General features: G+C 34.7%; 1 protein-coding gene across 1 annotated transcript in view; it reads right to left on the minus strand.

The window, feature by feature from the left end:
• TTC27 (tetratricopeptide repeat domain 27) overlaps positions 1-24,048 on the minus strand; it is a 133,521-nt gene that overhangs the window by 102,309 nt on the left and 7,164 nt on the right. The window contains exons 3-7 of the mRNA XM_059834758.1: positions 22,053-22,182; positions 14,422-14,562; positions 11,508-11,610; positions 6,924-7,088; positions 2,786-2,922 (exon numbers count right to left, since the gene is read on the minus strand). Coding sequence (XP_059690741.1) covers positions 2,786-2,922; positions 6,924-7,088; positions 11,508-11,610; positions 14,422-14,562; positions 22,053-22,182 — 676 coding nt within the window. The remainder of the gene's footprint in view (positions 1-2,785; positions 2,923-6,923; positions 7,089-11,507; positions 11,611-14,421; positions 14,563-22,052; positions 22,183-24,048) is intronic.

Raw genomic sequence — 24,048 nt, forward strand, 5'->3', positions numbered from 1 at the left:
TCACAGAATTTGCGTTTGTTTTGAAACAACAGAAAATTCCTTTGGCTGCATGCAAGAAGGAAGGTAGATGTAATACTATTCCTCCTTCCCCTGGAAAAAAAAACCCAAAACAAACCAGAAAAAACACAGTCTTTAAACCAGTTATTGTACTACTGTTTTTTAGCTACCAGTAGTAGTTTTTGTAATCTATTAAAAAGAGAAAATGGATCTATAGTAAGAGTCTTTTGAAATTCCTGTTCATTTCCCTTCAATGTCCTAGTAGAAGCTGTTTCCAATGAATACATTCCATTGGCAAGGTCAAAATGAGGGTCTACAGAAGAACAAAATGTGAACAGGAATGCTTTGCAGTGGGTTATCTGCATTCATCACCAGTATATAATCACTATCTAAATGAATCTGAACTGTGATTTGACAGAGAATGTGAAGAAAATGAACTTATTTTCTTTATTTCTTTTATTTTAAGGGGGTAATGAGGATATTCCTGCTCTTAAAGGCATATTTAATACCGTCACTTTTGTCTCTTACTACATTAGCATATATAAGGATTAACTACCACTTTCAGATGAAAATTATTTTGGAACAGAGCACTATGCTAGTATAATGATACCACTTCATTAGATGTAACGTAAATTACAATTTAATTTATAAGGCAATTAGCTAAAAATTGTATGCTAGAGTTTTAAAGCAGGACTTCCATTCCCAGATTTAAAAAGAAATTCCTCATTCCCCCAAAACATAAAAACACCTCTGAATTTTTACAATTAATCAAACTATTTTAACATACCATTTCATATCAAGAATCCTTATGCATCACCTTAAGCCTGATGTCTTCCTTTCACAGAAACATTGTCAGTTTAACTGAATGTGTGCTTTCAGATCATTTAGTTATTCTGAAGAAAGCTGACCTGCGAGCAAAACTTTGAATTTACAATCTCAAATATTTCTTTTGGAATGCAAATAGTTTTCCTTCTAGTGCCATCTGAGATAACACAACTGCTCAGCACCAGAAGGAAGCAAGAATCGCTTGACCAGAAATCAGCCCAGCTACCAGTCCAACAATCGGTCACACTGCTATATAATATGGTTGTATTTTTAATGGAATTAAATTACGGACCGCTTAACTGCAAAGAATTTGTTTGGTCATCTTACGGAACAATAATAGGGAGAGAACTTTAAGACCATAGAATTAAGCACTCCAAAACAGGAGATGAAAATCAGGTGTGACCAGTCGCAACTTGGCCTTTATACATACTGGCAGAGTTTATAATTCTTTTAGGAATTGTCCTGGATGAGTTGAAAATTTCCTATTTATACACAAATAGAATATTTGCCTTTATCTGCAAATGGCAGATGTAAAATAGGAATTGTGCGCTCAGACTTGCACAAAACTCAACTCCCTCCGTGTAGCCAAAACTTCAAGTCCTTTCTAGTGTCACATTTATACTTTTCAGAAAGAGTGGATACGCTTACTTTCTCTAGCATTATTTTCAAGATACATTCAGTAAAATTTTAGTAGGAAAGTGTGGATAACGTAAGCATGACTAATTTTTAAAGATTCCAAACATCCCAACTTTCTCAAACTCTGTTAAACTTACTTCAGCAGCTTTGGGGCTCTTCACTAAAAGGACATATGAATATAGTATTTTATTAGCAAGGATAATATATTTCATTCCAGGTTATAACTACAGCCCAAAACAGTGTTGCCATTTTTACTGCAACGATAAAAAAATTTTTTTATTCCAAAATAAAGTCCTTATCAGATGTAGACTACAAAGGCAAATTTTTCAGAAAGTTGTGAATAACTGGAAAAAATAATCATACAATACCCCAGTTAGGGACCCTCTGAGAACAATGCATCGTATCAGTTAGTTCTAGGTAAGTTGGACTTGAAGCCTACAACTAAGTCTGACACTCACCAAATGCCCCCCCGCCCCGAGCTCTCACTATCCTTAAATGGGTTGCTATACATAGCAACAAGTTGTGACATATATGCAATCTCCTTTCATCAAATCAAATACAACACTAAGGATGTATTAATGGACAAACAAAAAAGCTAGGATAGTCTCCTAAGATATTTGTGCATTCAATTTAGAAATAGAAGTGTTGTCAAATTCTTTTGCTTAAGATCCCTGCTTGACCTGGAAGTCAATCAAGGCATAACCTTTTTTATAAAAACTCTCCAGCCTGAAGAATAAATCTCGGACCATAATGCCTCAATTTATCTCTGGCTTCTTTAGCAAGTTCAAATAACTTTAAATCCTGACCAGAACTTCTCTTCATGAAGGAAAAATGCCATTCCAAAACAATTCAGTGATTGTTGAGCAATTTATAATTGAAGTCATCAGTAGGGCCAAATCGCATAATTCATGCCAGTAGGAATACCTAGACCAATTTCCTACCTTCACATTGCTGCTAAACATGTCTGTCAGTCCTTAGGAATCTGTGCATTTCTATAATGCCTTGCAGGCTATTTTGAAAATCTGTCTCACCTGTCTTCCTAACTCCATTCTTAGGCACCAGAAATGATAAATAACTGTAGAATATCATATTTGCAAACATGCTTTTAGTTGAGTAGCCACATTTGTCTTGCAGACAGTCATATGTTGTTTTACCTCATGTCCTTTAATATTAGGCAAAGGACTGCCCCACATCTTTTCCAAAAACTTTCAGAAATCATAAGTAAGTTTCTCCTAGGCACCACAAACGTCTCCCTTGCAGACCCCCAAGAAAAGCTTCAGCACATTTTCATTTTAAGAAATCAAAACAATTCTTCTCAAATATGTACCATTGTTAAGTTTTCTAGAGGTGTTGGAGCTGGACTTAGCTCACTGTGAGGAAGCAGGAATTCATCTGTTCTTTGGACATGCAAAATAAGCTGTGCAACATATTTTTCCTGAAATCGTGTTCTCTTCCCCAAAGCACCTACAAAAATTCATATAAGTTTATATTAATGAACATTAAAAAACAGTAATCCCATCATATACTAGAAAGCTGCTCACAAAAAAAGCAAAATAAAAAAGAGAAACACATTGAGAATTAACCTATGAAATTTAGCAGTGGTTTAACTCTGCTCAATCTCTTTGCAGTGAACTACATACATTTTCACTGCTAGCTATGACATACAAAGAAATATGTATTACAAACATACAAACACAGCTAGATAGGTCTTGCAAAGCCACTTTTAGGTAAATTCCCCATAACCTGCCATATTGTCTCTTGAAAACTCGTAGTCATCAGGTTTCATCAGTTCCCTACTTACTCCTAGCAATAAACCACAAACAAGTTTGATTTGCCTGCTAAAAGTTAATGACAACATGGAGACATTTAGGCAAATGAAAATCCCATATCATCTTACAGGCCGTCATTTAAACTATTTGAAATCTTTATTTGAAGACTTAGGTCTGTGAAGCGGGATCACAGACATGAGGTTACCACAATATAGCACATAAGATACTGTAAAAGCAACATGGGAGAGAGTGAAACAGTAAACCAATGAAGGCTGTCTACTGAATTAATCAATATTCAGAATGCACAATGTGAAATAGCTCTCAGTGCCGTTTCTTCAGTTCTTTATTTGACCCTCAAACAACTTTTACTAGTTTTTAGGGGGGCAACTGACATTTATACCAAACTGAAAAGAGAAACATGTCTGTTCTTCCTCTGTTAGCAACCTGTTTGCAAGCTGCAATAGGAAACCATAGAACAGTTTCAGGACAGTAACTTAGAATAACAGAATCCTAACCAGAGCCAAAATGGAGCTAAAAATTACCCTATAAGGAGGTTTGCTTGCTTATTATTACTATGATACAATGCTCTGATAATGTGAACTGTGGACGTCCAGTAACAAAAACGGAGGACTGAATGCTGATCCACTGTTGCTTTTGCAGAACCAATTAAGATCAAGTTCTTAATTTCATTATCACTTTGAAAATTTTGCAAAACACAAAAATCTTTGAGATAAAGATGACTGGCTGCTCATGTAACAAAGGCCTGAGAATAAGGCCATTGCCAATAAGAATCACCTGGCACAGACACTGGAATAGCAGTCACTCCCTTCTCTTTCCGGAGATGGAAAGCAAGCAGTAGGGAAACCAGAAATTAAACTGCTTTCTCCTTTTCTGCCAGTCACCCCTTTTAATAGGAAAGTCCTGTGTTAAGAGTTTATGAAGAAATGAAAACAGTTCTAAAAATATCACCTTAAAGTTGCAAAGCACACTACAGACAAGAAACTCACAGAGAAATACTAGGTTATGATTCATACTAATTTTACACTGTAGCACTCAATTCTCAATTTTAATAACGCTTGAAAATCATTATGTTGCAATTCACTTCCTATTATGTCTTACTGCTTCAACAACTGAATAAAATACCTGCAAAGTTACCAATAAATTTAGTTGCTACCACCCAGAAAGTGTGATTTGTTTATGCTCTGAGATGCACACAGCCCGCACCCCATTTTTTTTTAAGCAAAGAATTCCTTGCTATCACAGGGACAAAACATAATCATTTTTATTTGGAAAATATATATCACACATGTTTAAGCTGGAGGGAAAATCTGCTTGCTTTATACCACTATATATCCTCACAAAAGAGAGGGAATCTGCACAGAGATTTTTGTTTCTGGTCCACATTAGAAGTTCCCAGGGATGCATTATTGGGCATGAAAACAATAAGCAGACAATATGCAGATCTCAGAGTTCAGCATTATTAATCCTCCAGATCTGTTGATCTTAAATTTATTTCAGATTACCACCCTTCATTTCAGTAAATTTACATGCAAGAAGTCTTTTCTTTTACTGGAAATTGTTTTGTGGAGTTATTGATGGTTGGGACTCATTGTGAGGAACATAAGGATGCTTTTTAATAAATGATGAATACAGCACAGACCTGTATTAATGGGACCTAAAGTACACAAGCCAAAACAAGTATGATTTATTCACACATTTCTACAATAAATTTGGAAAATATTGTTTCTAAATTCTCTAAGAACAGCATACATTACCATGCCATAATAAAATGTTCAACTAGTAAGGATTACAAACATTAAAGAATAAAAACCTCTTAAAATCCTTTCCTAAAAAGGAAATTCCTTCTAAAAGCCTTAAAAATGTCTTTGCTAGAGGTTGAATTTTCACATTAAAGCAAAGTCTTTTTTGATGATGTAACATTCCTTCCATTTAGCTAAAACATGCATGTCAAATGAATTTGTCTAGAATGCCAAGAATTCCCACATGTTTACTTCAGTTAATTTGCCTTCAGGTTAGACATCCTTCTTAACTATTCTAATAGATTTATGTAGATAAGCCAGAGAACTTTTAGGAGTTTCACAACATTTTTCCAAGAGACTGTATCGCCACAATCTCTCTCTGGGACTAGCATAACCTCTTGGTAAAGTAATCAACAATACAAATAATTCCACTGCATCCAAATTTTTTTTTTTTTTACCCTCCGAACAAGAGGTATTTTTCCTAGGTTAGATTTAAGGAAATTATTCATCCAAAATCTAAAGATCTCCTTTAAAGGAAAAAAAAAATATCCAACATATAGCTGTAAGCTATATCAGTGAATAGCCACCTGCCACTTTGATTTTTACTTATTCTTATTAATTAGATGTTTATAGCTTCAATATCATCACACACACTGATTTTTTAATAAAAATGAAAAAAATTTAGGTTAATTTTAAACAAAACTACCTTATAATACCAAGTTTGCCGTACATGCCACACATGGAACATGTCACACATACAGTGCATGTTGCACATAGGAAAAAAGGGTAGGATCACTTGAAATGCATGGAATTTTTTCAAACAAATTTATGAAAATTACTCCTATGTTTTAAGCAGATACCCCTGAATATAATCAATTCATAGTTAAGCAAAAACATTATGCCATAAGATTTTCATTACAGATTTTCCTAAGTAAACCTTTAAAACCTTTGAAGAAATGAGGACAGATTTCCACAAAAGTTGTTTGGTTTTGTGGGTTGTTTTATTTTTGTGTGTGTTTTGGGGTTTTTTTGTTTGGGCTTTTTTTTTAAATTAAAATATGAAACTGACTCAGGATATAAGCAGGGGTCACTGCAGCTCTAATCTAAATATAAAAGAACAGCTAGCCTTGTGCATACAGTGGTGTAATAGGTAAGGAGGCTGCAAGTTTCAGTTCCTCAGTCCTTTCCACTAATAACTCTACAGAAAAAAAATATAAAGGTTTTTGCATTTCTACTGAGGCGCAAAAGTTCTCACACAGAGGTGTGCATTTTATGTCATTTTGATTACCTAGCAGGACCAGCTACACCAAACAGTCCCATATCTATACATGTAATTTTAAATGAAGTTGCAGGTGCAGCAATCTGATCTGCCTGACTCCAAAGAATAGGTTCTGAAAGGATAATTATAAAGTCTCCATAGTGATTGAATCCTTGATATTTCTGTTCATTAGAATTTTGACTTTTCTACTTATTTTCTGTGATAACAGCAGTCCTGGAAGTGACTTTTAAATGCTATTTACATAGAACAGGTCTAGGCTAGTGGCATAAAAGGTGAAAGACTGCATCAAATCACCATGCAGACTTCTTTACAAGTGTCTCCAAACAAAACAAAAAAATATTCATGACACCAACTAGTTTCAGGAGTCCCATAACAGAGACAACTAGACCTAGAATTCAATATGAAATGCAAGATGGAAGGATCGTAATATCACAGTTGCTCAGACACCCGTATTAGGGATGATATTGTAACTAGATGGCATATTTCTCATCCCTTTTCCAAGCAATGCTAATTCTTAGAAAACAAATAAGTCCTACCTGTTGAAAGTCAAGATTTTTCAAAAGATAATTCTTTTTTACTTGTATATGTGAGAAAACCCCAACAAACCATTAGTTTGGTCCAACCAACCGTCCTCATAGACGTACAAGCAAAACCTACCTGTGAGATTAATCTGCAGTTTTGTTATGTCTTTAGCCATATTGAAACATTGTTTAGCTTTTTTATACTCATAGTAACACAAAAATGTATAGGCACACTCAAGATGGAACTGAACTGCTAAGTGCCAGCTTTCACCACCTGTGAACAAAGTTTCTGCTTCTGTCACTGCAAATTAAGAAAAAGAAAAGCTATTAGGATGCAGTCCAAGAGAATGATATTTTAAAAATACATTTAAAATACCAGGAGAGAAAGTCTGTTATGCTTAAAGCAGACCTGTTGTTCTTTACACCTCCACACATTTTTAAGTCCACAGTCAGTGTATAGAAGATATGCACTATTTAAAGCATGGGGACTTAGGACTCTTTAGGGGTTTTTTGCTTGTTTTTGTTTGTGTATGGGGATTTTGGGGTTTGGGTTTTTTTTAATAATTACTGATTTGCTGAGTGATTAAGATCATGATCTTCATCAGGAGAAAATACCTTCCTAAATAAATCTGAAATCTTTAGGAAGGAAGACTTGACATTTTTTCATCCAGCACAGAAGCTTTTATATTTCTTATATATTTAAATTCTATCTTCAAAATACAGTAAATGACAAAAGAATATTCTTGCATAGTAAAATACAGACCATTAAGTTGAAAACAATTTGTGTGAATTATTCTTAGATGGAAGTGGTTTTTTGCTTTGGGCTTTCTTTATTTTGCCAGAAAATATTTACATAATAAAGTTCTTTAAAAGCTCACAGAATCACAGTACCTAAAAAGACGGATAACCTAGACTAACATAGATGCTGTGTTACTTAATGGATGCTTAATTTTTCAAACACGCTTTATTAAGATTAGTAAAAAGTCTTACTATATGAAAAACTAATATTATCAAGGATTTTTTTAAACATTTTTCTGACTTTTGAATTTAGAGATTGGCAGTCAACTCTAGCCTGAACAGATTTTATTGTTTAAACCTCCTAGGCTTTTTTTTTTTGAGCACTTGTTAATCCCCAAAATCTTTCCATTAATATAGAAAGCTGTTAAATCTGAACATATTTTTACACAGCTTTTTTAACTCAGTAAATAAGAATTTGCATAGATAAATCCTGCCTAGTAACTTAACTTTTTTCAAAGTCTGAATTTAGAGATTTTGTTTAATGACAGCAAATTGGTAATTTAAAAATATTACTCCAATGGTTTTCAACTAAAGTAGTATAGAGAATACAGCAGGTTACAACTTTATCCTTAAAAAACACCTCAAGAGACTATAACTATTTAAAAGCAAAGTCTGTTCAATTTAATCCCTGCTTTTAACACAAAGCCTATTTCAAAAACATTACTTCAACACTGAGAAAGTTAACTGAATGCTAACACCTCATTTAACTGATGTATACTTTTCATTAAGAAATGATCTGAGGTTTTAATGCTTTTGTCCATATTTATCATTAAACACATTCTCTTTTTTTAAAAAGAGAATAAGGCCCAGAGGACCATAAAACATCTGCCTTTCTAACAAACGCTTTGGTTTTTGTAAAAAAAAAGTAAAAAAAAAAATTCAGTAAATGATTTGGGACATCTGCCATCTTTACCTGCTTTTCACACTCTATACATACACAATGCCACTCTGATGGCTTCCCAAAGGACAAAAATCCTATTTATATGAGGAAAAAAAAAATGGGGTTTTCTATGAGGTTGCACAAAAATTCAACTTTCCCACTGAATTATTTTGATTCAAAGAAAAAAAAAACAGGTTATAGTCTATAATCATACATTACTTCTTGATTTTCTATAGCTAACAAGTTTCAATGATCTGAATATAAAATTACTTGCGCTAAAACCACATATACTGCTATAACAAACTAAAGTGATACATTGAGAAGTGGTCTTACCACTCCCTATCTAAATATCATTTACTTACAGTACTAATTGCAAAACTTGGTAAGTTTAGCCATTTGAGCCTTCAAGGACCTTTGTTGAAAGTTTCACATCACTACTAGTATTGATGTAACTGCACAGAAGCACTAATGTTGCAAATTTAAGCCATTCCTCTGGCATCCCATACCATGTTTGGCACAGGGCCAAACGGATGGAAAACTGTGCTGAGCCCTGTTGGTTTTGCACAACAGCTGCTTCAGAACAGCAAAGAATCACTGCAGCTGTATTCTATTCAGGTGATGTTGACTTTACACCTGAGAACAATGTATTTTATATAGAAAAGATAATTTCTCCTGAATTTGATCACTTTTTCTCTAGTAAGACAAGGTTTTCTAGTTAAGGTGATACAGAACAAGCAAGGGGTCTTTTCAAGCCCTAATCAAAGACTATTTAAAAGGTTTGTTAAGTATTTACTTTAAGGAATATGAAGGTACTTGTTTGAAACACCAGATGGCTTCAATTAGAAAGTAAATAAACTGTTAGAGGCAGCAAAACCTGCCTGAAAAAACTCACTACATTTTCAAGTGTACTTTACACCATCTTCTCTGAAAACCATATCCAGGAGTCTCAAAACAGGTCACTGAAAACAGACATCTTAGTACTTATTTAGTATCCACGCGTATGCAGCAGCATCCTCTACACAGATCAGGGCTGCAGAAACTACTGTATCTCTACCCAGTATCACCTAGTCAATGAATTTTAATTTATGATTACTTCTCTTTCAGTTCTGTTCCAATTTTTTAGGTATTTTAGGTATTAGAAAAAGTAAATCACATAAATGTGCTACAAATTTCTCTATTACAGATTTTATCTACTTAACAGAACCCAGAAGTGTTTTCACGTACTCTGCATTCTCCAAAGTTAGCATAATAAAACTATACTGTCAAACAAGAATTGGAGTACCTGAATAGAACTGCAAAACCACTGGTATCTAAACATCTTTGACATTGAGCATCTCTGGAACACATACTCAGAACAACAAAAAAATTATCTAGAAATGAGCAGAAGACTACTTACAGTTTCTAAGCTTTTTAAAAAAATATTACAAACATATCTCCTTAGCCTTCCTTATCTGAATGAAGCACACCAGCACCACTTGTTTCATAATATAAAACTTATAGATATTTTTAGGTAAATATTTAGAAAATATACATTCTGGAAGTACTGTACAACCTAACACGCAAATATTCAAGCCTTACTACATTAAAACTAAGCAACAATAATTTTGTCTCAAAAAGCTTACCCCTAACCATCAAACTAAGCAAAATAACCTGCTCCAGAACAGTTAACCACCTCTATGCAACTTGGTTTTTAAAATTACTATGAGAAATAAGTGGGAGATTAGCTTTTATGACGTATCTTGGAAGTCACATTTTAAGGAATTTTTATTTTCGATACAAGCATTTAAACAGGCTAAACTTGTAAGACTAACTCCACTACACTGACAACACCCATTTTTTAAGTAAAACTCAATTTGCTATAATTTAATTTGGAAATTAAAAATGCAACTTAGATACCTGTGCAAGATAACTCTAGAATTTAGTTCAAAATTCTCTTATAAAGTATAAAAAATACAAAAAATCATAGTTTACATCAATTGTAACAAAACCCTTCCACTCCAGTGCTTTTAGTATCCAGCAAGAGCATTAAGTCAGCTGTTTCTTCACTGCAGAAGACCCAGTAAAATTCTGTGCTCAATTTCGTTACTATACTAACATCTTTGTTACCTATTTGGAAGTTCTTCAAGGACCAAAAACCACTTCACACTTTACAGATAATTTGTATGGCCTGAACCTACACATGGTTCAGATCAAAAAAGCTCCATTAAGGTGTGGTAGGAGAGGGGAGACTGGAGACTTGAAACTTTGGCATTTAAGATTGTCTTCTTTGTCAAAATAAAACATACATGACAATTCATCTCTAAATACAATAGAAAATTTCTTAAATGTAATTGGTTGGAAATTTCAGGTTTGTGAAGTTAAATGAAGAATCTTTAGCTAACTAAGTAGTGAGGGGCCAATGTACATAAAAGCTTGCCTCCTTTTTCCAGCTTTTTCAGTTGTTGTAGCAAAGGATATTAACAGTCTATATAAGGTTTGTTCCTCTTAGAAAAAATCCCAAGCAATATAATTACATTTGACATTTTAACTTTCTACATTATCCTTTTGTAAACATCAATATACATATTACATAATTTAGTTTCAACATTGTCTATTTTCTCTACATATAATGCAGAAAGGTAACAAATCTCAAAACTTAGGTGGGGATAGAGAAAACAGGAAAAAAGAAGTTTCTCTCTCCCATGAAGATACAGAAGAACGACGACACTCCATTTTCAAACCAAAATCAACTCAGTTAAATAAGGAGTGAAAACTGTACAGAATGGCTTCAAGTGAGCTTGTGATAAGTTAACAGTGCTAAGCACAGGGGAAGAAAACCTTTGACTACAATCAATTATTCCCATTTTCATCTTAGAGTCTGGAAAATAGCATGTGCCACACAAGTCCATGTCAATTTAAGTGACTTCTGTTCCCTCTCTACTCTCTGTAGTTATATAAGCATCTGATAAGCATCATGTTGCCAGAGTTGTGCCTACAAACTCCCCTCCCCCATATCTTACAACTGATGCTGTAGGCCAATAAATCAAGTAATTAGAAACATACCTTGTTTTATACAGGTCTGGGCAAGAGTAAATAGCTCAGGTGATCTCTCCTCTAACAACTGCTGGTGAATATTCACGTATCTTAGAGTCCACCAAGATAATGTCTGAAACAAAATACGGATACTTCACGTTAATAACAAGCATAGATCCTTTTTTAAAAAAGGAGAAAGATAAGCGGCTTTAAAATGTAGATTTCGTAATCTATTAGATTCTAATTCCTAAAAAATACAAACCCAACCAAAATAGTTGTTTTATACAAGAAGTGAGCACTAACCTATCATAAACATGAACATATTCAAGCAGCTCTACAATGCTCTAAGAGTCTGATGAGCTTTTCCACTGTTAATTTTTTAGCTGCTCTTTGAACCCTGCAAATCTTTAGGACCAAAATCTGGTAAGAAACTCTGAACAGAAGATAAAAGAAATACTTGTGTGTGCTTATTTTGGAGCAGCCACTTGCTACTTTGATTTCATACCTCCTAATTCTTGTAAGAGAAAGACAAAAAAAAGTGTTTCCTACTTAGATTCTTTCATGTCACATTCACGATTTTAATAGACAGCCATGATCGCACACTTCAGTAATCTTTCCAGGCTGAAGAGTCCTAGACTATTTAGTTACTTTTTGTATGGAAGCCATTCAGTTTTTCTCATCATCCAGTGTTGCCCTTCTATGCATTTTTTCCTGTTCTGTTTAATCTTTTTTTATTTCTTCAGATGGGGGTAGAAAGGAGACAGAGAGGTGGAAAAGGACCAGAACTGCTCATGAGCACACCTTACAATCACAATTGAGAGTATTAATGTTTGTACATGGAATTTCAGAAGGGCAAATACCTTACTGAACTAAGTAATCATTCTATAGCAGAGCTGAATCATAGCTCAGGAAATACGTTTTGTGTACACAGTTTTCTAAAATCAGGTAGGTTCCCCAGCATATCTTATCCCTCTCTAGCTGCACCAGGTGGAAATGTATGGAAAAGCTAATTGATACTCTAATATTCTACTCTCAAAATTACACTTAAGATTATCATCTGTGAACGTAGGGCATACCTCTACACATACTCTAATGATTACTAGTTATTCTGCTACTGTTAGCACACCAATCATTTTCTACGAACAGGTGTTTGAGTGCTTCGAGAGGCACCTATCTTCTGAACTTTTTATAAAAGTATGCTTACATCAGACCGACCTAAGGGCTGTACAGTATTCAAGCAAAAACATCTAAACCAATCACATGTAGTTGACTGTAATGTCCCTAGAAAGGAACCATCAAAAAGAATGGCAGCATCTATTTCAAAAAGCAATGAAAGATAGCTTTTGATATAAATCTCAACGAAGTAAAAGCACACAAACAACAGATTTTGCGAAAAAGGTAAAAATCCAAACATTTCATCACTTATTTAGAAACCTAAAGGCAATTTAAATAAGAAGTTTCAAATTACTTCAGTTTAGCTTTATATAATGAAGTATTCATTTTCCCAGACAAGTGAGTATCCAGCTTAATGATACAATTTCCTGAGGCCTGATGCTTGCCACTCCAAAATGTTAGAATCAGACAGAACATATTTATAAAGTTTCAGGTAAGCCAGCTGAGCTCTGTACAATATTCTATCAGCAATGTTAGTTTTCTGGGAGCCAAGTTAAGAATTTTTGAATGTTTTTTAAGCATTTAATCTTCCATGTGCAATAGCATTTTTGAATAAAACAGGGCTTTTATTGATGCTTTAGCTAATATATTTCAGAGCATTTTACCCTGTTTTAAATTTATTTGCACTAAACTTAAGAAGCAAAGGTATTAAGAGACTTCCTTTGAATCAAGCTGAAATGAGAAAGAATGGCAAGCTTTAATTGCTACACTGACCTGTTGATGAAAGTAGTTTTTATCAGTTGCTGCCTTTGAACTACTGCCCAAACTTGATGTAGCCACAAGTAACTGACCCTCCACTAGGTAGAAGGCAGCCCCCCATTATGTCAGTCTGAGAGGAGTCAGCAAGGGAATTCTCTATACCAGGTAGATTTTCTGCCTCCCTGACTGACCCAATTGCTGAAATTCAACAGCACTCGTCTGTGAATAACAGGGAAAACGATGGAAGAGCTTGGCTTCCAGAAATGCTGTACAGCCAACATCTCCCACACAGTTTAATTCATCACTCATACAAAGACCCAGCTGGGAACAGATATTGTCAGCCAAGCATAAAGAGGGACCATGTGGCATTTTGATCTCCAGCCAAATTCTGTTCAACTGGAATGCAATAAAGAGAAGTTGCTGCTCTTAAGTCTCCCAGTTCCAGAGAGTCCTGCTACCAACCAGCCTGCTGCTAAACTACAGAAGAGGTAGAGACAAAAACTCTCTTGAGAAGAGGTTCATCATATCTTCTTGTTTTTAATGTACAAGCACAACTGAAAATTAAGGTAGCTTCCACATGGATGCCTGCAGAAGAGATAGAGGACAGTGACAAACAAAAAGAGAGGACTTCCTTGGTGCCTAGAACTCATTCAGTAGATTCATACAGTAACAGTTAACAATATCCCAAAGCTTGTTAAAAAGGACATAGTAATGTATGCTGCATTACAGGGCATTCCTCCCACCCCCCCCTCAAATAATGTTCCAAAGTATGTGTCTTTTAAAAAAAGACACATTAAAAAAATTAAAAAATACATTTTCTAATTTTTCCAGTTAATGAAGGCATCTTTCTTCTCTTTTGGGGAAGACAGTGAGAAAATAGCTGATCTTTAAGAAAAACATACTTGCATTTGATTGTAAGCACTTTGTCTGAACTGTTTCTGAGAGAGAAAAACCTCAGAACTACAGAAAAAGAAAAGGAAGTTACACCGATTCAATGAGGTATGAAAAAAAGAAAGAGAGAACCAATTAATGAGTAGCTGGCAGTCACAATCGTCAGTCACATACTTCTTACCTGAAAAGATGCAAGTTTCTGTCTTGAATTCACAAGGATTATCCTGGCTATAAGCAGCAAAATAGGATGAGAAGTCAAAGTATAGACTGATTCACCATCTAGAACCAGCATCTTCAGAATAGCTGCATGCAGCATTTTTGGCTGAAAGAAGAATAAAAAAAATTACAAGTTTCAGGAAACATAAGTAAGTTTATAAACAAATCATGTGATACAGAATTAGAAAAAATAACTGTTCGTGTATTTAAGGAAAAAGTCTGCTCAACACATTTAAAAAATAAACAAATCATTGTCTCTTGGAGCCTCAACCTTTTACCAAGTCATGGTGAATTCTCCCTTGTTTCTTGCTGTCCAGATACACCATAACAACATGATCTGAAAGACTCTGATTTCCTCCTACCTGAAATGCAGATGTCCAGTCAACACTATCCCCAAACACATTCCAGTAATACAATCCCTCCCATGATCTAAGGAGAAAATCTTCTGATAAATCCTTGCCATTCAATTTGTAATCACAGAAATAAAATAATTTGTTAATTAAATTAATCCTACAGCACTCAAATACACTAGATATTCCTCCAGTGATGTCAATATGCGTTATCTTCCTCTTTCCCCAGAGGGCGCTGGAGTGGCATCAGGACAGCAATATTAAGAGTCATTCTTCCCCTTGTCCAATAAATAAGAACCTCTCTCTGCTTTGTATGCTTTTCTGTACGACGTTCCCTACAGTAATTCTTTTACTTAACGGGCTTGAGGTAGCTATCCAAGGAATCTGTCTCTCAGCAGTGACTGTCATGTGACAGTCACCTATTTTTCTCTCCCTTTTAATGCAATGAAAGCATTAAAGCAGTTTATCTTCAGACTTGGAGATGTCAGTTCATCGGTTTATTCCTGGCTCTCATATGGCAGGTTTCCTTTGCAAACTTAAAAAAGTAGGGCTTTTGTTTTCAGTTGGTATGAAAGGGGCAAGAAAAGGGAATGGAAGGGAAAGAGACAAAAGGTTACATGACAGCTTGCATTGAATTCACTTGCCTGAGAAAGATTCTTATTCAGTCTACACAACCAGGTTCAAAGTTATTTCAGTCACATTTCAGCTTTTTAAACTAAACGAATAATGTAATTCCTAAGTTATTTGAAACTCTTTTCAATACCTTTACCAACAGGTTACATTAAAGATAAAAGTTGTTAAGCCACATTATTTCCCTAGTTCACTTTTTAATGACCGGGTAATCTTTAAGGCTTTTTTTCTGATTTGCTTAGCTTCATTAATTCTTTACCTTGCATTAACATCGAAAATACTTTTACTTTTTAGACAATTACTTGGGACTTTAAATTATTTACTCAAGTGGAATTCTTGTATGACATCACTGGAGTAATTTCTATCCCAATGTAGAAAACAAAGTTTACAATAGTCTAACAAACCACTTGAGAATAAAGGAAAGAAACTGCCAAATGGAAGTATACCAGATCCCTCCCACCTCTAGTGATTCAGAAAGGAACAGCCTTACCAACATCTCTACTCTGATTTTGAAAGGGAAAGTCATCATTCAGTACTTCTAAAGATTCATTTTTAAAATCCACACACACATATAATAGAACACTTAATATTAACTTTCAGTTTAACTTAAACTTTTTTCCCCCGTCTGCTCCGTTTTGATTCTTTCTGTAACCAAAGTAGACAGTATTTAAAATACTCAGTGGGAAAGCAAAGAAGCTATAAGCTTTGTTATAGAACCATTTTCTAAAACAGCCTTGCTATGGTATAGTAATTTACACTTGTTTAAGCACCGTAGCAACCAATTAATCTCAAATTCACATTTCAAGTCCTTTCGCTGGAGAGCTCAGTCCAGCTAATATAACATTACAAGGAATGTAACAAGGGAGGGAGAAGAGAGAGATGATGACATGTCATAGCCTTGACAATAAGCCAACAAGTCTCAGAGCCAAAGAACTCCTGTCTTCTGTTTTAACAAATCCATCTTCTTTTCCAGGAAGCAAATCACATACAGGAAAGCAGATATCTTTTTCTTTTTACTGAGAAAGCCTAAACCAACATTCATTCTTCTAATTTCTGCTCTAAGACTGCATTGTCAGTGCAGAATTCTAACAACAGAATTTACTGCCCTAAGGTAGTCTTTAAGATGAGAGAACAGCTACATATAAATGAGGTAGATATTTAAGCTTTTACAGTTTCAAGGGCTGAAAAGTGAGCAATCAAGTCCACAAAAATCCCTAAAACACTGGCCAAGAGTAAAAAGACATTTTGAGCTGGTCTTCTTGTGTTTAAACACTTAAATATTAAAAGTGTCAAACCCATCTCATATAGCTATAAAATTTCACATATCTCAAAATAGCCACAACCCAAGACTTGCTAACACAATGTTCTTGACCTAGTAAACCTGGGTTAGAGTGTTGAGTCTTTCCATTCTTCACCAGACTTGCCATCAAAACGTGTAATCATTTTATTAAGGAATAATTTTCTTAAAGCACAGAAACATATACTAGACAATTACTATATGCACATACGCTGCAAAATCTCTGAGGTAATCATCCAATTTCTGTTGGACATGCAGGTGGTTCTGTTCAACCACCTCTGGACTAAATACAGATAAATGAAGCTCAATTCACTCTAAATGCACGTTTTAATCTCTGAAACACAGCTGGTTATGTATTCAACTTCCAAACTTAACAGCTACTGTTAAATAACTACTACTAAAGCCCTAAATCAACTGCAAGCTAGACAGTACTCTTGGCTATTTCATGGTATTTCAAAAGTATTTCCCAGCACAACTGTTATAACTGGAGTAATGATGATAATAATCAGAAAAAAACTTCTGCCATTCACATTCAATAGCTCTGAGAATAGAGTGTATGAGAATTTTAGTTTAGAGACTTCATGTTCTTTTCTTGCTAACAATTATGATTAGAGGCAACACGAGCATTTGGTATGCTTTTATTTTTGTATAAGGGACTGCTCCGAACTGGCCTTCCTAACATTATATCAGTTCTTTCTCAATCTTGCGGATCCTTTCCCTAAATATTAAAAAGGTAAGTGGAGACAGAGGTAGAAAAAGCCAGACTAAAGGCTTGGGAAGAATTAAAAAATGGAGAGGAGTGGAAAGAAACAAGCTATCAAATAAGGAACCTGTATGTGGCTACTAAGCCTTATATACTGGGCTTCTCAGGTTTTAAACAGTACAAAGACTACTGCACAACAATTTGTCATTTGTCAAAGCTAAGCTGATACATCTTCCAGAATAATGGCGGATATACTAAGGTTACCAGCCAAAGATTTGGTCCTCTGGAACAGAATGCACTCTTTACTCTAGACTTTAGGGGATGGAAAAATTGGTTTTGTTTGTAACTGCTTCTCTCTTCAGCTTTCTGCAAAGGACGTAAGATTACAGTGGAGGCTGTCTCCAGTTTCATGATCCAAGCCAGCAACAGGTAACCCATGCAGAGCTGAGCTGCGGACTGAAGATAATAAAGGTGAGCTAGCATAAGCAAGACTTCACTGAGAGTGCTACATACAGAAGTACTTGGTTATGAATGCTCTTATTCACATTCCCTATGAGGGTAACTTTGCTTCATTTTTAAGGGAATATTTTCCAAGTGGCTGTATTAAGAAACTCCCTTCTTTTCTATATTCATAGCAAGGGAATGTAGGGCAAGACTGTAGGATAGTTTAGCAGATTATCTCTGCTTACAAGACTCTGACTCCACACTTAACCTTTATCATCCCCCCTTATATTCCCCACAAGTGAGAGAAATTTACCAAATCTTTAAAGCCTGTATCGTGCTGGTCACTGGTATTCAAACAGCACATCAATCAGGCTAAAATTCAACTCCTTCTTTCTGGCTAGTTTATGCTAATGGAAGCCAAGCACCATTCCAAAAGAGGAATTTCCAATAGATTGAATTAACAAGGCTAAGGAATCATATCAGATTTCAAATAGTATACTATATAGTACATTGGTGTTTTTCACATGAATTATCAACATGGCTATTGGTATCAATAGAAGTGTGGTAATAGATCAGTCTCTTTCAGCAAAAGGATCAAATAATGCAAAAAAGCAGCAGTAATACAAGTATAAGGAAAAAGAGTTATTCAAACGCATTCCAAAACTCAGTATTTGGAATCAGCCTGGAAGTTACAAAAAAGCCAGCAGGAGCTGCTGATACATGTATTTGGAGGATTCCTACTAGTTATTTACATGTATTATCAATTAACACATTGGGATCTTCTTCCGGATGGAGCTTCTCACTGTTACCAAATATATCCTATTTGTGAATATGAATTCAGACAACAAACAATTAAAGCAGCTTGTCCTCACAACATTCTTACAGTCATTGGTGGTCTTAATTAGTCCTACAACACAGTTTTGTCCAGTTCATCTACTGAAAATACTAAACTAAATTGTATGAGCCACTCCTCAGAAACTCTCAAATTAAGGCAGGATAAATATGCTCCAACCTCAACAGTTCTGTACCTTTTATGCCCTTACATGCAGACAGACAGCAACAGTTCTTTAAGACACAAGGAGCCTATTACTATAGGCCACTTATTACAAGCACTTAGCTCAATAAAAATGTTTTAGTCTAATACCAGCAAGTTCAAAGCCAGAACTGCTAATCCATTTTAACTGAAATCTAGTACTTTTTAAAATCTTCCTTTAACACAATCCACTTATTAAAAAAACTCAAGATAGTATCAGTCAGACTATTTAATTGGTGTGGTAAAGTCTCAAAGTTATTTTAGAAAACCAAAAGACACCTAGTAACTACAACGCTAGCTGGTTTTCTGTTTAGAAATTACTGAATTACTTTTGTGTGTGGACTCAAAAGAGAAAAGCACAAGCCAGTTCTGCACAACATAAAAAGAAATCCTAATAGAGTACATGAATGTAACCGTAATTTACAGAGAAGGCTGGAATCAATTTGGGGGATGGGAAATAATGTACACATACTCATGAATATTGTTCATGGAAGACATCCAAGAGGCCCCTACCAGCAACTCATCTAAAAGAGGCTATTTTATTTGTTCTTCACTGAAATTAAAAGATAGTCTCATGCAGTCTTAATGCACTCATAAGAAATTAATGATGCATTCAGAAGTTATCTGGGAGCAGAAATGAAACTACACCACTGACCTAGAGGCGAAACTTTCAAAGGATAAAAATGGCAGCAGTTATATGGCCTGAAAGCATAAAGTTAAGACTAATCCAATAAAGTGTTCTGAAAATAAGAACAACAGTTTTAAAAACATTTCTGAAATAAATGAGACATTGTAAGGCTGAAAATTAGTGATATTGCTTAGAGCAGGCTAAAAGAAACATGAAGACATAATTTTTTAACCTCAATATGGGAAAAAGATCATTTTGGTCTGAAAACCTGAAAAACAGAAGGTCTATTTAAAATAGGATTGTATCAGTCTTGATGACAGAATAGGGAAGACTACAACAGATGGAGAAAATTAGAGCTATATTTTTAACCCACTTTTTCTGAATATCTGTGTATGCAAGAGAGGAAAGCTGGATTAATGGAAGCACAAAAATGTCAGTTTATCGAGACGTTCATTGTTACGGAATGTTTATATACTAAGAATCCTTGGAAAGAAAAGTAAGTACATAAAGATAATTCAAAACATACAAAAGCTTCTGAATGAAGATGTTTAATAAAGAAGAGAACTGAATATTATATTTTAGCACATAAGTGTTTAGTGCTTTTGGAAAAAACCCTCACTAACATTTCAGAAGAAGATAATATAGACAGCAGTAATATAAATAAAGGTAAACTTCTGTCTGAATACATAAATAGCTAAACCTTGCAGCAATATCAAACTCTGATGCAGTACTCATTAGAAATCAAGTACACTCAAGTCTGTTTTCCTTTGTAATCTCTTGCCAGTTCAGTTTCTGGAATATCACCTCTGCATAAGCAAACATCTTTTAATGCATTACATTCACAGCCACAGCTGATACATAACAAAAACTAAACAGGAGATGTGTATTTCCTTATTCAACAGACAATTAGTATCTCATTCTTCCATTAAGACAGACAATAAATGGGACGGTTAATAGGAATTATGAGCACTGTGTTTTACAGGCCTGTGAACTCTGTCAGTGACAGCAATTCCATGACTATCATCTTGAGCTGCAGCCTCTGTGTTAGACTGCAGCCTGAGCATATACACTAACACAGAATATTAGACTTCTTCACTAAACAGTACCCACAGATCATAAGAATATTTTAATACTATAACCTTAAAGATTATAAACAAATTATAAGGAGAATGGAAGAAATTAGTTTGTATTTCTTATTTTTTTTATTATATATAAAGGCAAATTGAACTTTTCCCTCAGAAATAGCATACTTTAAAATTTCTGCTAACTCATTTCACACCCTATAAGGTTTAGTATACTTGGTTTCCACTGTGACTTATTTAGTCATCAGAAGATGAGATTTGAATTTCTAGTATCAAAAATCAAGCAAAAAATAAGCCTATATTCACACCATGCCAGCTGTAAAAGATAAACCAAACTGATGAACATCTATTTAAAAAAGGGGAAAGATATTTTATCTGAATTAGTTATTTAGAAATACAACCTTGCAAACAAACCTGGGGTAGGACTTTATGAATTATGGAATTCTTGCAAAAACATGCCACAATATTGCAACACAGATCCGATGGTTTTACATGAAACTTTTCACACACTCAAACTTTCCCTCATTCCACAGTTCACAGCATTTACATTGCTCATGGTTCATACCTTATTTACAGTGGAATTTTGAATTTAAACCCATGTGTAGATTTAGCTTTAGCAGAGACTAGTGATATGTTCTTCCCTGACATGCTGCAGTAATCAGTATTTTACCGTAACTTTAATTCGAAAAGAAAAATTAACGCTCAAGAAGCTGTGCTAAACCACAGGTGCCGGAGTCACGAGATGGAGCATGGTACTGCCATGAGAAACAATATATGCATCTCACTAAAAAGAAATTATGGTGTTGATTAGTTATTTACATAAAAACATGGTGAATTATATAAAACTGACAGTCCTCAGTTTCATACCCTACATTCCCCTCCTCTACCAAAAGTTCTATTTGAGTTAGCATTTTTGTACTAATACTACTACAATTCACTCAGCATCATCCATGAGCCTAACAGGATACTAAGCATCCAAATCTACTGTTCTCTTAGTATCTGCCATGTATTCTACTACTCGCAAGATATGCAGCTTCTACCTTATCCTAAGGAGGGAAAATTTCTAAGCCATTTATAAATACCTTTCTTTGATCCAGCTAAGAACACATCCCAAAATAAATAAAGTTTATTGACTGCAAATGCCCTTCGAGTAAATGCTCCCATATAACAAACATATCTTCCCCATCCAAAACCAAATCTCCAGCAGGAAATCTCTACTTAAGAGAAACACAGTAACTACTTTTAGGACACTGGGTACAAAACTGATACAGCTGAAGACGCTTGCAATAGCAGCCAGTAGGATCAAGGATCAAGGCAATTCATTCTAGCACTGCGCCTCATAAATGTGCCTTCTCTGACACATTTGTGTTACGGTCATTTGTGAAAAGCAGTGGCGATAAAAGGACAGCTTATTAAAATCCAAGTATACCTCACAGAATTTCTGTAACAATGCAGGTGGCAAAAAGTCCTGAAGCTTCAAATGAACAGGAGGCCCAGTCCAATTGCTTTGAACGAAGAGCTGCAAACTGCCCACACCAAGTAGAAACATCAGCTTCTGCCTGTAATATAGAAAAGCAATTAGCAACATATTACAGTTTTAATTAAGGCCACAAGATCTGATTAATTCTTGTACTAATTCAAAACCCTCAGCCTTAAAAGAAAATAACCATTCTTTTGTTAGGAAAATACAATTAATGTAGTATTCAAGAAAGCACATAGGGAACTAAAAGGCTTGGGAATATGTTTGTTTATAATGGTTGTAATTAATAACAAGCATTTTGGAAGCAGAGTTAGTTCATATGCTGCAAAATTTAAGGCTGTATCTAACTATCAGAGATCAGAAGGAGATCAGCATAGGATGCAGATTATCCCCTATTTACCTATTGCACACTTGTTATATTTTCTTCTGGTACATTTAATCCTCAGCATTTACAGTGAAAAGATATTGCATTAACGTGTTCCAAAACAGCATGTTTATTTTTGGTTTGACATAGCTGATTATTTTCACTCCCTCTGATAATAAAACAATTAAATGAACAACAAAAAAGTTCAAAACTATCACCTCCAAGTTGGTTCAGATACTTTGGCAGCAAATGTTATCTCATTCAATCATGCTTTTGAATTTAAATCATGGTATTGTATTTAAAGACAGAATTATGAGACTTTGTTTCATTCCTGGAACTAAGTATGGTAACATTTTCCTTATTTACAAGGCTAAGCTCATCTATCATCATTATGATATTATTTCTTTATGCATCTACAGTAACAAATAATCTATGTGGTCTGCAGAAGGCAGGGCACAATCCCTCAAAATTTAATGGTCGATTTAACAGGTGTAGACTTTTAGGAGATTTACACAAACTTCTGGTTTATTTTATGGTTCCTTAATGACTTAGAAACTTACTGTGTTATAATAAGTCATGTGCCAACAAAGGCATTGTCACATATATAACATGCCTCCTGCCTACAAAAAGTTAACATTTTAATTGTGCTGTTTTGATATAAAAATTGGTATGTTAAGGAACGTAACTGAATTGGAAAAAACTAGTTTTGTTGGTGTTTTTTTTCCTTCTGTAAAACAGGGACTTAAAGATGCAAAAGTCCTCCAAATGGAAACAAAAGGATAAAGTGTTATACAACCCCTAAAAAAAAGTCAAATAGAAAAGCCACACACAAACAAGCAGCTGGTGGGCACGAATGTGACAAAAGATGTAGAACAATGAGAAAGTAAGGGTGGGGAACACTTGATGGAAAAAAAAAACAGAAAAAATGAACAGACCTATCAGGAGAGTTAGGCAACAAGGACTGGTATAAAGAGTTCTTGTCAAACAAGACAACATAACATTTACTGGTATCATTATTCAGCCAGTAACTATCTACCAGCAAATGTTATTTGAATACGTATCTAAGCTTACCATTAAACTTCCAAACAAATCAAGAACACAAAGCACTAATAATTGCTGTATACTAAATTGTTACCATTACACACAAAACAACCACACAGACATACATTTTGTAATTTATTCTCCCATGATAAATTATGCTTCAAAGCTTCTGAATGGAAAGGTAACATACAGAATAATCAACCTGCACTGTGAATTGACAGATGCATTTCAGTCTTTCAAAAACTAATTTTCATTATTTTATCATTTACATTATTATTTCTACTAATAATTTTCTATTTCTTTATTTTAACATTACTGACATCCATCTATCTGGCAGGCAAACTTGCTTGAAGTCTTGACACAGTTATATCCATGCAGAAGACCTCTGAAACAACTGATAACCAATTCCATTACTTCGGCTGGGATACTGTCTTTCCACTGGCTAATTTGTCATCACCTATTGGTTGTTTTTTTTTCCCCATTTTCAGATCCATGACCAACTTCCAATCTCCTTATCACTCATTCTGTATCAGAAACTCA

This window comes from Gavia stellata, chromosome 2 (genome assembly GCF_030936135.1).
Source record: "Gavia stellata isolate bGavSte3 chromosome 2, bGavSte3.hap2, whole genome shotgun sequence".
Lineage (NCBI taxonomy): Eukaryota > Metazoa > Chordata > Aves > Gaviiformes > Gaviidae > Gavia > Gavia stellata.